This window comes from Tamandua tetradactyla, chromosome 3 (assembly GCF_023851605.1).
Source record: "Tamandua tetradactyla isolate mTamTet1 chromosome 3, mTamTet1.pri, whole genome shotgun sequence".
Lineage (NCBI taxonomy): Eukaryota > Metazoa > Chordata > Mammalia > Pilosa > Myrmecophagidae > Tamandua > Tamandua tetradactyla.
In genome coordinates this window covers 101952218-101978144 of record NC_135329.1, presented here as the reverse complement: position 1 = coordinate 101978144, position 25927 = coordinate 101952218, and the positions used below count along the sequence as shown (strand labels likewise).

General features: G+C 35.6%; 2 protein-coding genes across 15 annotated transcripts in view; one reads left to right on the top strand and one right to left on the bottom strand.

Moving 5' to 3' along the window:
* The window catches only part of NCKAP5 (NCK associated protein 5), a 1072936-nt gene that overhangs the window by 863710 nt on the left and 183299 nt on the right, over positions 1–25927 (top strand). The window lies entirely within an intron of this gene.
* The window catches only part of LOC143677561 (uncharacterized), a 28669-nt gene continuing 20724 nt past the window's right edge, over positions 17983–25927 (bottom strand). Inside the window, exons 4-5 of the mRNA XM_077153609.1 lie at positions 18750–18863; positions 17983–18278 (exon numbers count right to left, since the gene is read on the bottom strand). Coding sequence (XP_077009724.1) covers positions 18110–18278; positions 18750–18863 — 283 coding nt within the window. The 3' untranslated portion in view covers positions 17983–18109. The remainder of the gene's footprint in view (positions 18279–18749; positions 18864–25927) is intronic.

The window sequence follows — 25927 nt, the reverse complement described above, 5'->3', positions numbered from 1 at the left end:
ATTTACCTTTAAATTTTCCCGATGCGAAACTTGAACAGAAGTAAGCCTAAATAAGTGTCAAGTGACTGAATGAATGATTGAGTGAAACTCTGAAAGCACTCCTTAGATGAGGAAGGACACTTGGAAATATTCTGGTTGAAGCACCTAGGGAACTTACCTCTCCTTTAAGACGAGCTCTAGTTTTGTTGGGTGTTTTGGTTTTGTTTTTATCTCTATCTTTTCCTGTTACCAATGAAACTTCGGATGTGGGTTCCATCTTGGAATTATTGGTTTCCTCTGACCATAGAGAATTGTCTCACATAGTTGTGCCTTTGGTCAGAATGACTGATATTCCATTTGGTTTCATGAATATGAGTTGTCTCTCTCCCATCCCCCAAGTATTTTAAGTTCCTTGAGGGAAGGCACTGGATTTCCTGTTCTATTTATCCTCCTAAAAGTAGGTGCATCCCAAATACATTATTTGATTTCAGGAGCCCATGGCTGGTTCAGTACACATCATTCTCTCGCCTGAGGCCATGAAAAATCAGATGCCCTGAAACCAAGATAATAAATTCAAATACCTTAAGAGACTCAGCCAGGTGAAGTAAGAAGCAAAGGAGGCTTTGTACTCTTCTGCCCAACTCCAGTCAATTTTGGCCATGTGGAAAGGCTGATTAAGTATTGCTGTATCTTTAGATATTGTAAAGAGAAGCTGGAAATGCATACTTTTGTATTCAGTCTCTCAATTTTTAAATGTTGTCCTGGATTCAAAATTTTTTCAACACTTATGAAGCACTGTAAAACCTCATGAAGCCATATTTAGCCTGCAAACTTTTGTTTCTTTCTTTGCCCTAGTGATGGTGGGTTTTTAATTTAAACCATAGCACACGGACTGAGAACACCTGGGCAGCAGAGGACACCTGGACATAATGGTTTCATTTGTTCTTTCAAACAGAATTCATTGAGAACTACTGTGTGCTTGGAACAACTGTGCGAGTTCCTGAGGGTACAGTGATGATTAAGACATAATCGTAGGCCTCAAGAAGGCATCATTTTAAAAAGGAGACAGATAAAATGGATGATAATTGCTATAGAGTGGTAAATGCAACAACAACACTTACCAGCAGAGGTCCTCAGAGGAAAGAGTAATTATAACTATCTGAGGTGTCACGGAAGTCTCCTAGTCGGCAGTGACAGCTCAACTGGGCTTTGAAGGATGAATAGGAATTTCTAAGGTTCCAAAAAGCACTTTGTGGACTAAATTCAGCCACAAGCTTAAATTGAGATTTATATTCAAATACACCTTGGGTCCTGGCTTTAATCCCAACTATAAAATTATAAAATTGTCTTGACCTGATATCTTCTTTGGCCTTCCCAAGTCTTTCTGACAATATCGAATTAACTCACTGAGCTCCAAAGAAAAATGTAAACCTTAAAGGAGTAAGTATCATACTAGGTGAATTTTCTATCACTGTGACCTTCAACAGCAGTTCTTTTTAGCTCTTTATCTGAGGAAGGATCTAATTGAACTGAATTAAGAAAACTAATGAGAAATCAAGGGCCTCTGTATCTAAGATTTGTTTTTACAAATTGTAACATTAAATGGAGGTTCAAACTTGAACAAAAATCAACATTATATTACAATAGACTAAGGGAGTGAAATGTAAATTTAGGAGATATACCTTGTAACATGCCACATTCAAGTTGTGCAGGGTTTTTTTTTTCATATTTCAAATACATAAGAAAATATGATTATCCTGGATTTATAAATTTCATGCAATAAATATTTATTGTAGTAGCCTTAAAAATTCCCCCAGTAAAAATTGTTCTTAAACACTACATTTGCATGAATTTTGGATAAGTTTAAGGATTTGAAAATGCAAGGGACAGAAAGTCCTGAGACAGGAGTGGTGATTTTCACCTGGGGAATTGATTATGCAGATTGGAGTTTTAATTTCTTGGCACTCGAAGTTGCAGAATATCCATTGCTATCAGTGGATGTCACGCCAGGGAAATCTTATTCCCGGCACAAAAAGATTAAGTAACCCAAACTCTGACATGAAAGACCAATGTTTCCTGGAGAGAGAAGCAATTCTGGTTTTGTTCTATCACCTCTCTTACCACGAGGGTGCACTTGTCTGAGAGCTGCCCTGACACATTCAGGAGATGCTTTCTGGAACCAGGCAGTGATTCACAATCTGTTGCAGCTCTCCAAGCAGGCTGCAGAATGAGTCTTTAGCCTGCCTGCCTGCTGTGAAGATTTTTGAAGTTCTGAATCCTGGTTGCAGGGTCCTGGAGGGGTGAGGAGGATAAAATGTGCACCAAGGAGACAAAGAAAGGCATCCGTATCTTAGTTTGCAAGGGCTGCTATGACAAATACCACGCAGTGGGTTGGCTTAAATAACAAGAATTTGCTGGGCAGCCGTTTTGAAATCTAGAAGTTCAAAATCAAGATGGCAGCGAGGCCATGTTTTCTCTTGGAGTTGGTAACATTCTGGTGATGGCCACCCTCCATTTCATGATGATTTTGCTTTTCTCTCTGGCTTTTGGTGCCTTCTCCTGACTGATTGCATCTGAATTTTCTCTTTATAGGTCCTCCAGATTGCAGATTTAGGCCACCTTGATTCAATTTGGTTCCATCCAAAATAGGATGAATGATAACTAATAATATTTTCAAAGGTCCTTTCACAAATGGATTCACACACCCACCAGAACATGTCTGTTGTGGGATGCATAATTCAATCCCGACCACTATGAGCTTTCTCAGCAGAGCCCACCCAGAACAGTCTGAGCCCCTCTGAGTCCAGAACTTGAGGTGGGTCTGAAATCCAGGGTTAATTGGGGTGGTCATACCTTAGAGACAAGTGGGATTAGCTTTTAGTTATACCTGACCTGCTGCATTTGCTCAAAAATGCACCCAAACTGATCAGAGGGATGAAAGTAAATATTCTCCAAACAAGATGCTTTCATATCCTGATACATTTGGTTTATAACTTAAACCTGGCTGCACCAGAAGAGTTGGGATTGGCTTTCACTCACCACTGTACATACAGAGACCCAGGCTTAATTTTCAAGAGCCCTGATAGAAATCTTCAGACAGGTCAGGTGGGAGGGCACCTTCGTGAGATTTGGCTGAGCATCCTGCTTCATAAAGCCATTGTCATACAACGGAATTCCAGCAGCCTTTCTGCATTTAAAGCAGTTTGAATCTCTTGCTTAGATCAATCTGTCAATCACTGCTGGCCGTGTCTCTCAAAATCAAGAGCTAAAACAATACCTGATTTTTCTGCCAAGCCAGGTGTCAGGCCATCCATTCTTCTGGCCATTCTCCTGCTCCAGGCCAGCATCAAGGCCCACTAGAGTAAAGGACAGTGCCCTGGACAGTATGGAATTTGTTACCAAGCCAGTGCCACTGTTGACTTGCTGGTGACCTGAAACGGCTGCGTCAACATGTCACCACCGGCTCCGCCCACGTGCTCTGTGGTCGATAAATCTCTACCATGACCAGGAGAGTGCTTAACTCAGCTGCCAAATAAAACGAAGTAAAAGGAGCAGGAGGTTGTGAGCAGAGTGAAGCTCCTTAGGGAAGCAGTCCCTGTGGTTCTGACACCGTAGGACTGGCTGCATGGAGTCCTCAAGGTACAGGTGAAGTTCTGTCATGGGGTCCAAGACTGCACATTTCTTAATAGAAATCTAGTGGACACATCAATAAAGCTTTGAGGTTGCTCCCACCTCTAATGAGCATACAGAAGTCATCTTCTGGAAACCTCACCATACACCTGGGGAATTATTACTTTTTTACAAACAGGAAAATGAAGCCCCTAGAGCCTTCTTATTAGCCAGGACTCTTCTCCTGTTCTAATGCTTCCTAACTGCAGTACCCCTTTGCCTGCTTAGGCCCTCATCTCCAATTGTCGCCTTTCTGGCTTTCCCTAGACCTACATAAGGAAAGGATATGGCAGTAGCTTTCAGAAAATCAGCCAATTAAAAGGTATTTAAAGGTCTGTTTGAACTTGGCAATGTATTATACCCTGCACAAATCAGGTTAAATGCGTTTGGTCAGTGTCCATCATTTCAGTTATAGACAACACCATTGTGGCCATAATAGATATTTCTCTGAATAAGTACATGAATCTAGTCACCTAGTAACATGATCAAATCACTTTCCTAGAAACATGAACATGTTTATGCAAGGAATAATAGAGCCATAAAATATTATATCTCAACTTTAGAGATCATGTAATCTAACCCCCTCTTTATCGAGCAGAAGACTGAAGCAAGGTCACACACAGTTAGTTTAGAGCAAAGAAGTGACAGGAATGCAGGGGTCCAGGTTCCCTGCATGGTGCTTTTTCTATTACGCCATGGGATAATAAATTTGAAATGTTCCCAAATTAAAGAGGGACAGGGTGGCATGAGAAATGTGTATTCAGCCTAATGGGCAGCTTTGGGGAAAAGCTTAGATGGAGTGGGCTGATTAAAAACATCGAACACTAAGGAGGCATGATTTGAGAGAACGAAGAATGTAGAAGGAGAGAAGTGACTGCATGAAGTAGCAGAAAGCCTACTGAGACCCAGGCAGTGTTGAATCCTGTCCCTACTCCGCATTTTGGTTGGGTGACTTGGCCAGGTTCCTGAAATCCCTTAAACCTTCCTTTTTTCATGTGAGCAAGCTAAGTCATGAAAACGTATCTAAAATGCCTAGCAAAATGACTCTCACATAGGAAGAGCTAAACAAATGCTATAATTCTTTCCTCCTTGCTTTTGTGAAACCTATCATCTACATTTGGGTGGCAAGGAAAATAGCAGAATGCAAAAGAGATCTGCTTGCTCAACAAAAATGATCTGGGGAACTGTGACCTAAGGAAAATGAACTATTGGGCCCAAAATATACTGTATTAAATCAATTTTTCTTCACTACTGCTTTTTTCTCATTCGTTTGTTTGCATCCTCCTAGAGATTTGTATTTCTGGGGATATTTAGCATTAAGTAGTACCTTATGGGCTTCTAGTTGAGTGACTCAGAGTGAATGTTTAAGCAGGAAAATGTGTGTAAAATATCCTGGAATTGGAGGTGTTGGAGGTACTCTTGAATTAATCTGTTTAATCTGGTGGAAGGGAGGTGGGAGGTGGGAGGTGGGAGGGTCTGGATCACAGGACCCTTTGAGAATCTGAGAATACAGTGGATCTTCTCTCCAGAAAACTGCATACAAAAGAAAAGTTATCTTGTGATTTCAAGAGGTTCCGGAAAGCATACCTATTAACTTCCTTAATTAGGAAATTCATCCTAAATTAAGATTTAATTCATGATGGTGATCCTTTTCCCTCTTATTCTTTCACAATGTGTTTCACATTTCCTCTTTTATATCCTTCTGTCCTTCAGGTCTGGTTTGGAACCCTCAACAAGTATGCTTGGGCCCTGAATATCCACCATTATAAATTCAGAGTACAAGTCCCCCCTGAAAGTTCAACAGAACTGTTTTCAGCTTTTCCTTTTTACTCTTGCTTTTCCCTCCCAAATAGCTAAATATTCAGTGGGAGGGGATAAGGATCATGTCATAGGAATCAAATTACATAATAGATATATTTCATGGTAAAGTTTGTGTCATGAAGAAAATCAGAATTTTAAAATGGAGTGTGTTGTGCATTTTTGCGTATTAGATGCTTAGAGATATTTTCCAATAAGCCTTGCTCATATTTCATTGTTATCGTTGAGGTTATTCAAGTTCAACATTGAGAGCCTTGGGTTAGCATAAAGATCTCCTAATGACATGAGTGCAAACGCCATTATCATTAATACTGAAGCAGAATTTGCCATAAAAATGAGGAAAACTGAAATGAAAGAGGTATTCTGCAAGCTGAGACCTCTAAGGCACAATTGTCTTCTCATTATAATGTTATGTCCATTGCAGAAAGAAAAAAGAAAATAACTCATTGCATTAATTCCATATCAAAACAGACCATCTGAGATGTTCATACATGCCCTTTGTGCATCTGGATGGATTACCACAATTGATGGTTCACTAAACTACTAGAATGTTTATTTTAGAAGCTAAAATGTGCTGGTATTCTCTGACCAGAGAACTGAAATACTCAAGATAAACATAGCACATTATAAATTTGTGACTCCTGAAAACCACTTCCTAGAGCATCTTTAATCCATACCCTTATCAGAAGGAACCATTGAAACGATTCTGCAAATGATTGTGATCTTTTTCTGGAGAACATGTGCATCAGCCACCATCACCCACCCCCAAAAGAGTCTCCTGTTCCCTTTCCCAGTCAATCTATCTCAGTCCCCAGCCCTAAGCAACCACTGTTCTGCTTTCCATCACTATGGACTAGTTTTACCTTTGCAAGGCTTTAGTATAAATGGCATCATATGACATGCACTCTATTGTGTCTGGCTTATTTTGCTTAGCCTAATGTTTTTGATATTCATCCATATTGTTGCTTGTATGTGGAATTCTTCTTCCACAATGACTTGATATTTTGATTCGTGATGAGATATGCCATGAAAACTTGCATAAATGTTTCCATGGAAATGTAAGTTGCATGACCAACTTTTTGGCATTAGATGGCATTTGTGTCTTCATTAATAAGTAGAAAGGTTATCCCAGGGCTGTGCTTATGCAGTGTTGCCAGATGGTAGAATATGTGTGTATTTTGTCTTTCTAGAAGAATTCTAAGTAAAATAATATAAAAAGGAAGAACAAGGGCTTGGGGAGTTAAATATGCTGGGTTCAGATTCAGTCTTTGCTACTCACAGTGTTGTGAACTTGGGTAAGTATTTCATCTCTCTTTAAACTTTAGTATCTCTTCCATGAAAGGAGAAAAGCATGGTGGCTGTTTTGTTTGTGTTTTAAAGTTGAGTCATTAGCATATGTAAAGTACTTAGCACAATGTGTTATGCTTCCAATAATAGCTATTAAATTTTATTATTTTTCTAGCATTATTTTGCCCCATTTCTTATATTTCCTTTTCATCTCTAATAATGATAAATGTCCTTCAAGAGTTTAATAACTTTGTATTTACTTACTGAAAAGGATTCTCAAGTATGTTGATAATTGCCTTCAGCCACTTTGAATACTATTACAGTATAAATATGACCCGTTTCCTACTCTTTAATAGGATACAGTTGAAAATGAACAGTATCAGCATGGCAGGGAAATTTACCCATTTCACACATATTCATAAAATACTAATGTATCATTCTATGGACTAATAAATGGATAAAGCAGTGGGTAGAACCAAATACAAATTTGTAAAAATAGGCATAGTTCAGCCACTGTTGTTCTTATTTATATGTTAAAAATTGTAATAGTTATTCTGGAAACTAGTCCAATTCTGCTACTTTCTGGGGCAAAATTGTGTGACTTTAAGTCACACAAATTCTTTCCCTGTCAATCAGTAAAATGAGGGATTTGATTAGGAACCAGGGAATCCTTCTTTCCTGCATAGTTTGGTTTGTATTGAGGAAAAGGGATGAGACTTTTTTGTGGAAGGGTGGCTCATTGAATGTTAAGAGTGCGTGAAGTAATAGAGAGAAAGGGGAATTAGACTCTGTACACCTTTATCTGAATCTCACTTTTGAAACTTTGACTCTAACGCTATTACATTAAAATTAAGTGGTTATTATTAGAAAATAAAAATTTTGACATTAACAGAAAAGAAATTTTGAAGAATTTCTGAAAATTCAAAGCTAACAAATGTACCTAATATTAGAACAACCTACAAAAGCCAGTAAGTTTCTTATTTACCAACAACCAATTAAAAATGTAATGGAAAAACATTTCATTTGTGATAAAAATTTTTTAAAATATGAGCTACACCTAGCAATAAGCTAAATGAGAAATATATGAAATCTAAATTAATGAATCTGAAATATTTAATGAGAAAAGGGAAGAAATGAATTAATGGAAATATATACTAGATTCATGAAGTGACAAAAGTCAATGTTATAAAAATATTAATTCTTCCAGAGCCAATCTAAAATTAAATACATTTTCAATCAAGATACAACAGAATTGGGTGCACGGGTAGTTTAGTGGTTAGAATGCCTACCTTTCATGTGGGAGACGCTGGTTCGATTCCCGGACCATGCACCCAAAAAAATAAAAAGATCCAACCGAATTTTTAATGGGATGTCTCAAACTGATAGTAGAATACACCTTGGGCTGATGTTTTAGACTGTAGTATGGTACCAGATACCTGGGTGTAAATCATGACTGCATCTGCTTTACTGCCTGACCTTGAGCAAGTTCCTAAACCTCTCTGTGCCAGCTTGCCAACATGAAAATAGGGAAAATAAGGCTTGCTCCACATAGGATTAATCAAAATAGTGCCTGTACGTATATGTATCTATTTATAGTTACAGGTTCAATAAATGCTATTGCAGCAATTGTAAAGTTAAAACACACTCTCCTTGGGGCAGAGAAGGTAAAAATGTTCTCAAATAGCCAAGATAGCTTTGAAGGTGAAGAACTGTGGAGATATATGGAGTAGAAAATTACCCTATGATAGAAAGAAATATACTGTAAAGTTGTAGCCATTAGAACACGATGGGTTTAGAGACAAATAGACTGATGGAAGAGAAGTCCAAAAACAGGCCTATTTTAATGTGAAAATGGATTTCATGAATAAAATAGCAGTGGGACAAAGATAAGTTGTAAGGGCATTTGGTAATTCTGTTTAAAGCCCTATCTCATCATAAAGAAACATTAATTTGTTTAGGTTAATATCCTAATATACAAAAATCTATGTAAATATTGAAGAAAATATGGAAGACTATTTTTATAATCTTAGTATATTGAATGTTTTTTCAAACAAAGCATAAAAACCAAGAAGTAATAAAGAAAAGGATTGTTAATTTTGACAACACCAAAGTTTTAGAATTTTGCTTGACCAAATACTCCATAAACAGAAGTAAATATAAGCGGTAGATTTGGAGAGAACATTTTCAATACACACAACAATAAAACATTTAAATCTAGAGTATACAATAGCTTCCATGAATCAGAGTAATAAATTAGATAGGAGTTTAAAATAGAGAGGAAAACAATGAATAGAAATAGACAATTAACAGGTGGGGAAACAAATGGTGATAAACTACTCATTACTAATGAGAAAATCACAGTGAGGTATCATTTTTCGCCCATAGACTGGCATAAATAAAATTGTGATTATCTTAAGTGCTGTCCAGGGTAGAGGGAAACAAATAATCTCATGCAGTGATGTTAGAAACATAAATCTCATACATTACTGGTAGGATTATAAATAAGTACGGCAATTCTAGAGCGACAATTTAGTAGTAAAAGCAGCCTAACCTTTGGCTTGGCAATTTTGCATATCCTAATTTACTCTAGAAATTCTGTGTGTCCTTATTTACTCTAGAAAAGCTCTCAGACATGTACAGAAGGCATGGACAATGTTATCCTCTATTTCAATAATGAATCGGTAGAAAAAATCTAAACACCCATCAAAAAACTATATCTTGTCAACAAATGATGCTGAGAAAATTGGATATTTATATGCAAAAGAATGAGGTTGACCATTACCTCACACAATATACAAAAATTAACTCAAAATGAATCAATGACCTAAATATAAAAGCTGAATCTATAAAAATCTTAGAGAAAAAGTCATAGGGAAATATCTGCAGTACCTCATGCTAAGCAATGGACATTTAGACTTTTCACCAGAAGCACAAGCAACAAAGGAAAAAATAAACTGAACTCAATCAAAATTAAAAAAAAACTTTTGTGCATCTAAATCCATTATCAGGAAAGTGAACAGAGAACCAACAGGGCAGGCCATGGTGGTTCAGTGGCAGAGTTTTCGCCTGCCATGCCAGAGACCCTGAGTTCAATTCCTGGTACCTGCCCATGTAAAAAAAAAAAAAAAGAAAAAGAAAAAATACAGCCCACAGGAAATATTTGGAAACACATATCTGATAAGGGCTTAATATCCAGAATATATAAATAACTCCTACAATTCAACAACAAAAAGACAAACAATACAATTTAAAATGTGCCAAGGAGGTGGGTGCAAGGGTAGTGCAGTGGTAGTATTCTTGCCTGCCATGCAGGAGACCCAGGTTTGATTCCTGGTGCATGCACTTCCCAAAAACAAACAAACAGGCAAAACAAATATAAAAACAAACAAGCAAATTCAAGAAATGGTATTGCAATAATGGGATACACACATGGAAAGAAGAATGAAATGTGTCCCTGGGAATACAGCTTTAAAAAAAAAAAAATGTGCCAAGAGGTTGGATTAGCTTTTCTCCAGTGAAAATATACAAATGCTTAATAAGCATATGAAAGGATGTTGAATAGCATTAGCTGTAAGAAAAATGCAAATCAAAACCACATGAGATACATACCTCAGAGGCACCCAATAGAATAGCTATTATTAAAAAATAAAAAGATGAATGCTGGAGAATATGTGGAGAAACAAATATCATTTACATAATTGAAAATATTATTTAACGTAAAAACAAATCAGGATAATACTATCAATGATAGGAAGATGTTATAAATACTGAGGAGAATATATATAGACTTTCCCATATCCACACACACAAACACACGAATAAATCTATGATAGGCTTCTGAGAATGTGTAGTAGACGTGTTTCATAAGGACTGTTGAAATGGCAGCACATATTGCAAAGGAAATTGTATTAGTCTAAATCTAAAATACTAAACTATGCCCAGTAAAACCTTACACCTAGGAGTAGTGAGGGATGGCAGAGTAAAAGTAAAATTGTCCCCAAGATCTCCTGAAATGGGAAAAGAGGAAGGCTGAGGAAGAGGAAGGTGAAAATGTTCTAAAGATATTAATTTGTGAAGTTGAGGGTAAGCCTAGGATGAAAGAAAACAGTGCATCTCAGTGGGGGAAGTAATTAGTATCATGTTTTCTCAAAATGTTTAAAGGAATATGTCTATGATTAGGGGAAAATAATAACACTTTGAAGTTAACAAGGGGGAAAATGAAACAAAGAGACACCTAAATAAACCAACAAAAATATTACACTGGAAAGAGACAAAACAATAACTTAAAATGAGAGAGCTGAAGTAACAGAAGGAATAAAACCTAGTGTCTCTACATTACAATGAATGTAGGCATATGGGGAGAGGAATAGCATTCACTTGTGGTCAGAAGCCAAATCAAAGGTTATCAGATAAAGTTAGAAATTAAACACAATGGTAAACTGTTTATGTATATAGACCTTAATGATAAATTGAAAAAATAAATGGCTGGGAAAAGAGATACTTGAAAAATACAAACATGAAGAAAACAGATGTAGAGAAATTGAAGTGTAAAGACCTTAAACAGAATAAAAAGAACACTAGGTAACAGAATAAAAAGAACACTAGGTAAGGAAAAAAATTATAAATCATGAATAAAACTGCTAAAAGTCAAAAAACTGTATGCACCAAATCCTACAGCAGCTAAATGTACAGAGCACAAAATTAAATTCAAGTAACTTAATTTAAAAATACAATTACAGAAAGATTTTAGTACACAAAGATATGGATTCTTTCAAAATTGGGCAGCTTTGATAGACATAATAGGGACATGAATAAATGAATACTATAATCGATAAACTTGCTTTCATAGCTATACAAAACCCTACATCGCTTCAACAAGGCATATCCATTATTTTCATATATCTATGGAACATTTAGAAAAATCAGTCATACCTAAGCTACACAAAAAACCTTAATGATATGAAAAATATGAGAATTTTTCTGGCCGATTCTCTTATTATAACCTAGTAAAATTATAAGTAAATAATTAAACAGTTACCCAAAAGTCTTAGCATTGTAAATTATAAAATGTTCTCCTAGATAATCAAAGAAGATAATAATTGTGCCATTATTAGCTATAAACTATATTCTAATTTATCTATGAAGTAGAAAATTTACTTTACACCTCTATTTATGGGACACAGAAAAAGCAAAAATTTTTTCTGGAACATAGTAAAACTGGAAATTGGATATCTTTAAACATATTCAGTATTAGAAAGTAAATAAATATAATGGAATGATTTAATACTTGTCTGATTGATTAGGGAAAGTACAAAATAAACCAAAAGAATATACTACAAGTAGGAAATAACTAACAATAAAAGCTGAAATTAATAAATAGAAATTATATATTTGTGTTTCTATAGATGAGTATGTATAAATGAATATTTCTAAAAAGTGCTTTCTTAAAAAATCAGTAAAATAACCAATCTCTTCATTTAACCAATAAAGGAAGGAAAAGAGAGGGAGAGCTAAGCTATATAAGAATGAAAAAGAAAACATAGCCACAGATGCAAAAGAGAATGCAAGTTTATAAGAGAATAATTATAAGTTCAGTAGCAAAAATTTGAAATTTGAAATAAATTTTTGCCTAGCGGATTATACACTGACAAATGAAATCCCAATAGTAGAAATTGGAACAATTATTGGAATTGGAAATTATTAAAGATTTACTATTAAAAATGACTCTGGGAACAAATGGGCTCACAACTGAGTTTTATCTAAACTTTGATGAAGTGTTATTTAGATTATTTCAGAACATACAAAATATAAAATAGCATAACTTTAATACTAAAACCAGATTAAGACAGTACACATGAAAACGATAGACAAATACCATTTATGAATTTTGTGTATACATTCCAAGGAAAATATTGGCATATAAAAATAAGAAATGCCTTTTAAAATACACTATAGCCAAATCATGGAATTCCAGAAATAGTCGAGTGGTTCAGTGTCTGACATATCAACATGATGCAATATAAAAACTTCAACAAATTAAAGTAGAAAAACAAGACAAAAGGTAGTGAAAATGTACATGAAAAACTCAGTACCCATTCCCAATAAAAACACTAAGTAAAATGAAATAGATGGAAAACAATTAAATATAACAGTGAGTATATACAAACAAAAACAGCAAATATATGCTGGCCAGTGAAAAGCACAGAAAACATTTCAGTTAAAATCTGGAAATAAACAGTGGGGCTTACTATCATCATCGTTATCCTACATTGTTTTAGGGGGCTCAATAATGCAATTAGATGTGAAATGAAATATCAGGTGGAAATTTTGGAAATGTAGGACTAAAATGATCTCTTTCACTCATTTTGTAACTCTATAACTAGAAATCATCTCTATTAAAACAGCAACTATTATAGAAAATAGTGAACTGGTTGGATTGAATGTAAATATATGAAAAGTTAATAGCTCTTGTCTGTTCTTGCAGTAAATACCTAGAAATAAAAGTATGAAATGATTTCCTATCATAATAAGGATTAAAACTGTAATATATTGAAGGTTTTTTTTAATTGTACTGAGTGAACTTCATGATCAAATTCACAAAGTTGACTGTAATTTTATTTCATTAATGTGGCTTTGAAAAAAATAAATGCCTGAGAAGATCCAAAAAAAGTATAAAAATGAAGATAAAGGAAAATTTGTTTTACCTAATATCAGCACATACTATCAAACTACTATTTTTAAAAATCAATGTGATATGGGCATAGGAACAGACAAATCAGGGGAACAAAATATAAAATTCGGGAAAAAAGTAAGAAATATGAGAACTTAATATATATAATAAAGTAAGTTTTTCAGTTCTGTTGAAAAGGTGTAGGTTATTTGAAAGATATAATTCATATTGCTGGCTCTCTATCTGGAAAAAGAATAGTTACAAAGAAAATAGGTATAACTGGTTATTTTATAACAATTCTAGCTATATTAAGGATTTAAATGTAAAAAAAAAAATAAGTGTTACAAAATATTAAGGGGAGACCACATATACAATCTGGGAGTGGGGGAATAATTCTTAATAAAGAAAATTCTGAATCTCTAAGTGAAAAATGAACATATCTGAATTTGTAAAAGAAAAAAGAAAAAGTAAACACTTGTATGGTAAAAAATAACATTAGCAAAGACAGCTGTAAATAGTAGTTTTGAAAAATATGCAATGCAAACAATGAATATAATGTCAGCAAACACTTAAAAATTCACAAGTAGATACATAAGGCATTAGAAAACGTATCAAATATATGGAGAGGGGTCTGATAGAAGTACAAATCTAAGTGGTAACAGACATCTCAAAAGATGTTCAAATTCATTTATATTCAGGGAAATGCAAATATAAGTAATAATTAAGTTTTTTTTTCCAATTATACTATATGGAAAGTTAGAAGCCAAAAATAAGGAAATGCTTCGATCACTGCAGGATTAATAATAGGAACACCAGAAAGATACCACAGAGCAAATAGAGGGATGATAATTATGGAATAAATCAGGAAATGTTCCAGCAAGGAAGGGCACAAGCCTTCAGATAGAAAGAGTAAATGAGTACTTAGCCCAGTGATTGAGGAAACTCCCACATCAGGTATATCATGACTTTCTAGAACACTTAGGGAAAAAAGAAGCTCTTTAAGGGCAGTGAGGAATGAGGAGTAGGAGATAACAATGGCAGGTCACAAAATAGGAACTGAAAGAGGAATGATATAGGATTTTTCAACATTGTCATTGATTGGAATGATGTGCTCAAGCTGCTATAACCAACCAAATATTGATCAAGCATGAGGATAAGTGAAAGACATTTTCCATCCTGCAAGGACTAAAACAAACAAGCAAACAAAAGAATGTTTCCCTTTTTTAAGAAGGTTATGCTTGACCACACTGAGTGCAGAAAACAAGAAATAGAAAGACCTGGGATCTATTATTAATAGAGGATTCAACATAGGGAAGCAGCAAACTCAGCATGATGGTTAAGGACAGGCTCACAGACACGTATATACCACCCCCACCCAGTCCGGGGAGGAAGAGGAAAAGAACTCTAAGAAGAAAATGGAATGTGCGCCCCAAAATAGAACCTTCGTGTCTGAGACTATGGAAAAATATTAATGGGAATTTGAAGGTGTTGGGAGGAAATGCTGATTTCCAGAATGAATAGGAAAGTTAAAAATGAATTTTAAAAGGCCATTATTTATTCCTAGGACAATAGCGTGCTCATGAAAGAGGTCATGAAGAGAGTTCTGTGCAGTCAATCGTTGGACATGACAATGATACAATTGCTATTGGTTAAACAGTAATTACTGTGGTAGAAGGATGGGAGGGAGAGAGAGGAGGTCAGGGCATGATATGAGAGAACTCAGTACTCCTTTACCCTGTTGGGAAATCAGCGGATGATGTCTAAGGTTGATAAATCAAGAAATTAGAGTAAATTATTATCATGGCATTTTGGAGAGGCAGTGTTTTGTGATGATTAAGATAGGAACTGCCTAAATTTGAATCATGGTTCAACTTAACGTAACTTAACTCCCTGTGTTACATTGACAAAGTTTCTTGTGTTTGTACCTCAACATCCCCAGCTACAAAACCAGAAAGATGAATTAAATGGCTTATGTGTATATTTTAGAAAAGTGTAGCAGGCACTTAATCGACTTTAGCTATTATTTTATTTTTATTCCAAATCCTGGAGCCACATATTGGGGGAAACCTGGCAGGGTTCAGAGAGGTTGCCTCAAGATGTAGGACCAAGAAGTAGAGAAGAATCGGACACAAAATAGTTCTACTTTTTATTTCAATTACAAACCATTCAGTAGTATTTGACTTTTAAACTGTTATATATTTTACTTGGATAAAATAAAATGAATTGATATAAAATTAACCAGCAGTTAATGATTGAAAGGAAAACTATGAGAATGTGTTATGAATATAATTCTTTGAGTTATTATTATAACAAAGATAAATTAATCAATCCGTTAAAGGAACATAAATGGAGGGAAAACCCACCACATGTCTCCCCGACAAAGGAACGTAATCAAGGAAAAAGAGAAAAAATACAAAAAAAACCAATATCAGGAATTAGAAAGTTGTATCATCTACAGACAAGGAGAACTGTACACCAAAAAAAAATCAGTGAGTAATGTTCTTAGAAAGATAAAAGGCTGAAAAAAATCTCAAGAAGAGATAAACAAGCTTAGGAGGCAGTTAAATTTTTAAAAAAGTTGAAAGGACAAAGATCTACCCCTAAACAAAACAAAGCAGCAGACAGTTTCACAAGACTGTTGTGTATCGTTTGGTTTGGTTTGGTTTGGTTTTACTCTTTCTTATGGCTTTAAAAAAGTTGTGCTAGAAATAAAAAAATACCATAAAATTTGCCATTTTGGTCATTTTTAAATGGACAATTTAGTGGCATTAATTACTTTAACAATGTTGTGCAAAACCCTTTACCACTATTTCCAAAACATTTCCATCATCCCAAACAGAAACTCTGTACCCATTAAGTAATATCTAACCTACCTTTTGGACATAGATAGTATTTCTTGTTCTTAACTTATTATAAAAGGTCAAAGTAGCCTTTATGTTGAAATTGGAACCCTTCTACTGAAATTGCAAGCCAGTCTCACTTATGAACACATATGGAAAAATTCCAGAGAAAGCACTGACAAATATCATTCCGTGATGTTCCCTCATGGCAGTTTGCCTTTTGTTGCAACTTTGCCCTTCCCTATGAAACTGTTTCTGTGAACAAGAAAATTGCCATCAAAAGAAAGTGAGTCTGACTCCACTGTCAACCACAGATACTACTTAAGGGAATCGCCCACTTGTCACTGCTGCATTATCTGAAAAGTGAAAGGGGTATCTTCTGGCACCTGTATATGACTGAGCAAAGTCTACAGTGATGTTTAAGCTGTGTGAAGACAGTAGAGAAGACTTGACCTTGCTTTCAGATTTACTTTATTCCTCCTACCAGCAAGGTATTCTTTCTCCACTTTACCTCAAGTCCATCTCCTTCAAGTGATTCTCAGAGTGGTGGCCAATAATTACGTTTTTGAGAAAGCATGTTTATAGCCTAAGGAATACATTTCTTTATCTACAGCGGTTTGGGGGATTGGGGGGGGGGCAGTGGTGAAGAAGAGAAAACCAGCTCCTCCTTAATCAGCAGAACTTTGTGTTCCAAAAGTTAAAAAAAATGAACTAAATCCAACACATAACAAAATGGCTTCATATTTTGCTGCCTTGAACTACCACTATGACACATTTAGAGTCTCAGACTCATTATTGATCTCTCTTCTTTATATCAAATTTTGTGGCTTTCCTTATTTTCAAATGTGTACTCAATCAGCTTTTAAATATGCAATGTTGATTTTTTTCCTTTCAAATTTCAACTCTCGTGTAAAAGTCTCACCCTCTTCTGTAGATCACAAAGCAATTCCAGAAACAGGCAGGAATTGGTGGGAAAAGGTACCATGGATATACTCAGTATTAAAGAAATTTTGATGCATTAATTATTTAGGATGTGAGCTTCCCAGCCCTTTTTCTTTCTGCGACGCTGTTCTTTTAACAGTCAAAATACTGTTTTTTGGAGATCTAATTATGTTTTAAAAGTTATAACAAATTATCACAAGGCAAAGTTTATTCTCCTAGTACAAAGAAGGTTCCCCTTTAATGATTCTATTAATGCAATCCTCTGCATTAACAATTTAAAGGAAGAATCCCATATGATCATCTCAATGACTGCCAGAAATTATACACCATTACCCAGGTTAAAAAAAAGAATCTTCACAAGCTACAAGATATTTGAAAGTAGGTAACCTTTGGAATTCTATAGCAAGTACTATTTTAATGTCAAAATGTTGAAGCATTCATATTAAAATCATAACTAATACAAATGTTTATCTTTTTGCTATTATTTTGTTGGTCAAGCGATAGGAAATAAGGAGCATATGTATTGGAAAGAAAGACACATAGCTGCCATTTTTTTCTGAATAATGTGACTCATAAAGCCCTAGGAAATAAATTTTTAAAGAACTTTTTGAAGAAATAAGAAAGAAAAAATTTTTAAAAGTCTATACAATTTCTATATATACCACAATGACTAATTAGAAAATGTAATTGAGAAGTTATATTAATAGTAACAACAAACTCTATAAAATGCCTATAAATAAACCCATTTGAGAGCTATACAAATCATATGAGGCAAGTTACAAAATTTTACTGAAAGACAAATGTTTTAGTTTCCTTGGCTGCTAAAACAAATACCATGCAAAAGGACAGCTTAAACAATGGGAATTTAAAAACTCATGGTTTTGAGGCCAGGAAAATGTCCAAATCAAGGCAATGCTTTCTTCCCAAAGATTGGCCTTTTGGGGTTGGCTGCTGGTGATCCTTGGTCCTTGGATCCTCTGTCATACGGCAATGCACATGGCGGCCTCTCCTGGCTCTCAGTTCTCTTCTGAGTTCTGCTGAATTTCAGCTTCTTGCTTCCTGTGATTTTCTCTCTGTCTGAATTTCATTCTGCTTATAAAGGACTCCAATAACCAGATTAAGACCCATCCTGATTAAGGTGGATCACACCTTAACTGAAGTAACCCCATCAAAAAGTCCTACTTAGAATGGGCTCCCACCCACAGGAAAGGATTAAGAAAGTCTAAGAATATGTGTTTCAGGGTTACACACAGCTTCAAACTACCACAGACAGTAAGATACATACATAAGGATACAATATCCATGGATGGGAAAACTCAGCGATGTCAATTCTCCCCTTGTTATTTCCCAAAGTTGAAGCAAATTAAATTGAAATCCCATCAAGCTATTATGTGGAAATTGAGAATGGTATGGAATGAGATGCTACAAAGGCACAACAAGGGAACACAGATTCATTGCACAAGAATCTTTCACCAGATGATTTCTGTGTTACGTGTATAGAATAAAGAGTTGAGAAAAGGAAGGTAATTTCTTCTGTTACTTACACAGCACAATAAGTACAAAAGAGCAGGGGAAGAAGTCCCATCATGCCAAATCTCCCAGGGTAGCTGAAAACTCTTCCCAGCCAGGATTCGTAGAGAGCCACTTGGCAACTGCACCTTGTGTTGGAGAAAAGAGAAACAATCTGTACTCTTTGAGTGTGGTTTTTAATCCACTTCCCAGGGATGGGGCTGGCCACTGCGAATTCCTATTCTGATAAGCATCTGGGGCTGAGTTCCTGGTTTCTGGTTGTAAGGTGTGACCCAGTTTTTTCATTAGACTTAATATCTCCCCCAGTTTGTGGAATATTTGGGGTATTCCAGTTGTCTTTCAGATTAGGTAGTAAACTCAGGTCTTTATCTTGTGGTCTGCTGATGGTGTCCAGATAGCATTAGGATTTTGAGGAACCCTAAATTCCTGAAATTTAGGCTTGAGTTCCTGAGGTATAGGTTTAAGTATGAAACTTAGGCTTGTTGCTTGAGGCTTTGCATATTCTGGCAGTTTGTGATAATCAGGCCAACATTTGCATAAGAGGAACCTCCAGAGAGACTCCAGTGAAAATCTCTTTGCCATGGAAACTCACCAAGAATAAAGTTATGAACAAAACAGACAGGGAAATATACCAATACTAAAATCCATACTATATAAAGAGCTCCTTACAATTCCATAAGGAAGCAAAACACCCAACAGAAAAATAATCAAAAAATGATGGACTTCCTGACCAAAAGGGGAAAAAGAAGTGTAATTAATAAAGTATCAGTAGCAGAGAGAGTTAAAATAGAGTCAAGAAGCTACTTTAGAGGTTGCTGTTATGCAAGCTTCAGGTTGACCTTGCTCCCTATCATAATCTGCCAACCCCCAGCCAGGACCATTCCAACTGATCCTAAAGAACACCTAGGGCAACATGTAAGATTCCACAAGGGTTCCAGGCACTAGAGTAACTTTCCAGAAACCTACAACCTCCAGATGGGTCCCTGGTCCAGATAGGGCCTGAAACCTAGCCCAGCCTCTCCAGAACATCAGATTGTTCCATCTCCCTACCCCATATTAGTGTCAGACCCTTCCAATATCAAAAATTTTAAACTGCCATAGCCCAAACAACCCCAAAGAGAGGTAAGGAAAAATCAAAGATGATAGTGTAATTATACATAGAAGATAGGACTTAACAAATGATTATGAATGCTGAATCATTAAATTGGTATCTCTTTTAGTCTCCAATATTTTAGAACAGCTAGAAGTAGAAACCTAAAATTGTGAAATTGTAACCCATGTCAAAGTCTGAAATATGTTCTACAACTAATTGTGGTGCTGTGCTTTGAGATAAATAGCTTTTTTGTATATATGTCATTGTTCACAAAAAACGAAGAAAAAGAAAGTCTATTATGATGATAAAAAAGGTACTTTAAGCCCTCTAGCCTCCTATATTCTGGAGCAGCTAGAAGGACAAATATGAGAGGATCGTATGGTAGCCCATGACAAACTCTGAGATCTATCCTGTAACCACTTCTTTTATTTTTACTTATTTTTATTTATTTACTTATTCTTTTTCATGGGCAGGCACTGGGAAACATACCTGGGTCTCTGGCATGGCAGGCAAGAACTCTACCATTGAGCCACCATGGCTCTGTAACCACTTTTTGAAGAGTACTTTGAAAACTATTGCTTTTTTATTTTTTTGCTTTGTATTTATGTTATACTATACAACGAAAAATTTTTTTAAAAATTATGGAGAGGTAATTCACAGAAAAAAAAATTGTGAGTATCCAATAAACAGGTGCATTTTTAACCAGTGAAATAAAAACAAAACAACAATCAGACAACATTATTGATTGACAAAAAATTTTAAAAACTGATATCCAAGATTTGCAGTGTGTAATGGGTCAATGAGTATAAATGGGGATAATTTGTTGGAGGGCTGTGCCGGTTTGAAAGGATTGTGCCCTAGAAAAAGCATTTTATAGAGGTGGTTATATTTTTTAATCCCTATTCAATACTGTAGGTTGAAAGCTTGATTAGATTATCTCCAAGGAGATGTGACTTGCCCAATTGTGGGTATTAACCTTTGATTAGAGGGAGATGTGATTCCACCCATTCCAGGTGGGCTTTGACTAGTTTACTGGAATCCTTTAAGAGGAAACATTTTGGAAAGAGCCACCAGAAGCAGCTGAGCCACGAAAACCACAAGAGCACAGGCAGCCAGAGACCTTTGGAGATGAAGAAGCAAAACACCCCTGGGGGAGCTTCATCAAATAAGAAGCCTGGAGAGAAAGCTATCAGATGTTGCCCTATTCATCATGTACCTTTCCAGTTGAGAGAGAAACCCTGAACTTCATCAGCCTTTCTTAAGTGAATGTAACCTCTTGTTGGTGCCTTAATTTGGAGATTTTTATAGCCTTGCTTAATTGGGACACTTTCATGGCCTGAAAACTTGCAACTCAATAAAATCCGTTGTGTTTTGTTTTTGTTTGTTTGTTTTTGCGTGGGCAGGCACCGGGAATCAAACCAGGGTCTCTGGCATGGCAGGCGAGAACATTGCCTGCTGAGCTACCATGACCCACCCCCATTCTGTTTTTTTTTTTTATTTAACGGAAAAAAAGAAATTAACCCAACATTTAGAAATCATACCCTTCTACATATGCAATCAGTAATTCTTAACATCATCACATAGATGCATGATCATCGTTTCTTAGTACATTTGCATCGGTTTAGAAGAACTAGCAACACAACAGAAAAAGATATAGAATGTTAATATAGAGAAAAATATAAAAGTAATAATAATAGTAAAAAAAAAAACCTATAGTTCAGATGCAGCTTCATTCAGTGTTTTAACATGATTACTTTACAATTAGGTATTATTGTGCTGTCCATTTTTGAGTTTTTGTATCTAGTCCTGTTGCACAGTCTGTATCCCTTCAGCTCCAATTACCCATTATCTTACCCTGTTTCTAACACCTGCTGGACTCTGTTACCAATGACATATTCCAAGTTTATTCTCAAATGTCGGTTCACATCAGTGGGACCATACAGTATTTGTCCTTTAGTTTTTGGCTAGACTCACTCAGCATAATGTTCTCTAGGTCCATCCATGTTATTACATGCTTCATCAGTTTATTCTGTCTTAAAGCTGCATAATATTCCATCATATGTATATACCACAGTTTGTTTAGCCACTCGTCTGTTGATGGACATTTTGGCTGTTTCCATCTCTTTGCAATTGTAAATAACGCTGCTATAAACATTGGTGTGCAAATGTCCGTTTGTGTCTTTGCCCTTAAGTCCTTTGAGTAGATACCCAGCAATGGTATCGCTGGGTCGTATGGCAATTCTATATTCAGCTTTTTGAGGAACCGCCAAACTGCCTTCTACAGTGGTTGCACCATTTGACATTCCCACCAACAGTGGATAAGTGTGCCTCTTTCTCCGCATCCTCTCCAGCACTTGTCATTTTCTGTTTTGTTGATAATGGCCATTCTGGTGGGTGTGAGATGATATCTCATTGTGGTTTTGATTTGCATTTCTCTAATGGCCAGGGACATTGAGCATCTCTTCATGTGCCTTTTGGCCATTTGTATTTCCTCTTCTGATAGGTGTCTGTTCAAGTCTTTTTCCCATTTTGTAATTGGGTTGGCTGTCTTTTTGTTGTTGAGTTGAACAATCTCTTTATAAATTCTGGATACTAGACCTTTATCTGATATGTCATTTCCAAATATTGTCTCCTATTGTGTAGGCTGTCTTTCTACTTTCTTGATGAAGTTCTTTGATGCACAAAAGTGTTTAATTTTGAGGAGCTCCCATTTATTTATTTCGTTCTTCAGTGCTCTTGCTTTAGGTTCAAGGTCCATAAAACCACCTCCAATTATAAGTTTCATAAGATATCTCCCAACATTTTCCTCTAACTGTTTTATGGTCTTAGACCTAATGTTTAGATCTTTGATCCATTTTGAGTTAACTTTTGTATAGGGTGTGAGATATGGGTCTTCTTTCATTCTTTTGCATATGGATATCCAGTTCTCTAGGCACCATTTATTGAAGAGACTGTTCTGTCCCAGGTGAGTTGGCTTGACTGCCTTATCAAAGATCAAATGTCCATAGATGAGAGGGTCTATATCTGAGCACTCTATTCGATTCCATTGGTTGATATATCTATCTTTATGCCAATACCATGCTGTTTTGACCACTGTGGCTTCATAATATGCCTTAAAGTCAGGCAGCACGAGACCTCCAGCTTCGTTTTTTTTTCCTCAAGATGTTTTTAGCAATTCGGGGCACCCTGCCCTTCTAGATAAATTTGCTTATTGGTTTTTCTATTTCTGAAAAATAAGTTGTTGGGATTTTGATTGGTATTGCATTGAATCTGTAAATCAATTTAGGTAGGATTGACATCTTAACTATATTTAGTCTTCCAATCCATGAACACGGTATGCCCTTCCATCTATTTAGGTCTTCTGTGATTTCTTTTAGCAGTTTTTTGTAGTTTTCTTTATATAGGTTTTTTGTCTCTTTAGTTAAATTTATTCCTAGGTATTTTATTCTTTTAGTTGCAATTGTAAATGGGATTCGTTTCTTGATTTTTCCCTCAGTTTGTTCATTACTAGTGTATAGAAATGCTACAGATTTTTGAATGTTGATCTTGTAACCCGCTACTTTGCTGTACTCATTTATTAGCTCTAGTAGTTTTATTGTGGATTTTTCCGGGTTTTCGACGTATAGTATCATATCATCTGCAAACAGTGATAGTTTTACTTCTTCCTTTCCAATTTTGATGCCTTGTATTTCTTTTTCTTGTCTAATTGCTCTGGCTAGAACCTCCAACATAATGTTGACTAATAGTGGTGATAGTGGACATCCTTGTCTTGTTCCTGATCTTAGGGGGAAAGTTTTCAATTTTTCCCCATTGAGGATAATATTAGCTGTGGGTTTTTCATATATTCCCCCTATCATTTTAAGGAACTTCCCTTGTATTCCTATCTTTTGAAGTGTTTTCAACAGGAAAGGATGTTGAATCTTGTCAAATGCCTTCTCTGCATCAGTTGAGATGATCATGTGATTTTTCTGCTTTGATTTGTTGATATGGTGTATTACATTAATTGATTTTCTTATGTTGAACCATCCTTGCATACCTGGGATGAATCCTACTTGGTCATGATGTATAATTCTTTTAATGTGTTGTTGGATACGAATTGCTAGAATTTTATTGAGGATGTTTGCATCTATATTCATTAGAGAGATTGGCCTGTAGTTTTCTTTTTTTGTAATATCTTTGCCTGGTTTTGGTATGAGGGTGATGTTGGCTTCATAGAATGAATTAGGTAGTTTTCCCTCCTCTTCGATTTTTTTGAAGAGTTTGAGGAGAGTTGGTACTAATTCTTTCTGGAATGTTTGATAGAATTCACATGTGAAGCCGTCTGGTCCTGGACTTTCTTTTTAGGAAGCTTTTGAATGACTAATTCAATTTCTTTACTTGTGATTGGTTTGTTGAGGTCATCTATGTCTTCTTGAGTCAAAGTTGGTTGTTCATGTCTTTCCAGGAACCCGTCCATTTCATCTAAATTGTTATATTTATTAGCGTAAAGTTGTTCATAGTATCCTGTTATTACCTCCTTTATTTCTGTGAGGTCAGTGGTTATGTCTCCTCTTTCATTTCTGATCTTATTTATTTGCATCCTCTCTCTTCTTCTTTTTGTCAATCTTGATAAGGGCCCATCAATCTTATTGATTTTCTCATAGAACCAACTTCTGGTCTTATTGATCTTCTCTATTGTTTTCAGTTTCATTTATTTCTGCTCTAATCTTTGTTATTTCTTTCCTTTTGCTTGCTTTGGGATTAGTTGGCTGTTCTTTCTCCAGTTCTTCCAAGTGGACAGTTAATTCCTGCATTTTTGCCTTTTCTTCTTTTCTGATATAGGCATTTAGGGCTATAAATTTCCCTCTTAGCACTGCCTTTGCTGTGTCCCATAAGTTTTGATATGTTGTGTTTTCATTTTCATTCGCCTCGAGGTATTTGCTAATTTCTCTTGCAATTTCTTCTTTGACCCACTCGTTGTTTAAGAGTGTGTTGTTGAGCCTCCATGTATTTGTGAAAATTCTGGCACTCCACCTATTATTGATTTCCAACTTCATTCCTTTATGATCCGAGAAAGTGTTGTGTATGATTTCAATCTTTTTAAATTTGTTAAGACTTGCTTTGTGACCCAGCATATGGTCTATGTTTGAGAATGATCCATGAGCACTTGAGAAAAAGGTGTATCCTGCTGTTGTGGGATGTAATGTCCTATAAATGTCTGTTAAGTCTACCTCATTTATAGTAATATTCACATTCTCTATTTCTTTATTGATCCTCTGTCTAGATGTTCTGTCCATTGATGAGAGTGGTGAATTGAAGTCTCCAACTATTATGGTATATGAGTCTATTTCCCTTTTCAGTGTTTGCAGTGTATTCCTCACGTATTTTGGGGCATTCTGGTTCGGTGCATAAATATTGATGATTGTTATGTCTTCTTGTTGAATTGTTCCTTTTATTAGTAGATAGTGTCCTTCTTTGTCTCTTTTAACTGTTTTACATTTGAAGTCTAATTTGTTGGATATTAGTGTAGCCACTCCTGCTCTTTTCTGGTTGTTATTTGCATGAAATATCTTTTCCCAACCTTTTACTTTCAACCTATGTTTATCTTTGGGTCTAAGATGTGTTTCCTGTAGACAGCATATAGAAGGATCCTGTTTTTTAATCCATTCTGCCAGTCTATGTCTTTTGATTGGGGAATTCAGTCCATTGACATTTAGTGTTATTAGTGTTTGGATAATATTTTCCTCTAACATTTTGCCTTTTGTATTATATATATCATATCTGATTTTCCTTCTTTCTACACTCTTCTCCATACCTCTCTCTTCTGTCTTTTCGTATCTGACTCTAGTGCTCCCTTTAGTATTTCTTGCAGAGCTGGTCTCTTGGTCACAAATTCTCTCAGTGACTTTTTGTCTGAGAATGTTTTAATTTCTCCCTCATTTTTGAAGGACAATTTTGCTGGATATAGGAGTCTTGGTTGGCAGTTTTTCTCTTTTAGTAATTTAAATATATCATCCCACTGTCTTCTAGCTTCCATGGTTTCTGCTGAGAAATCTACACATAGTCTTATTGGGTTTCCCTTGTATGTGATGGATTGTTTTTCTCTTGCTGCTTTCAAGA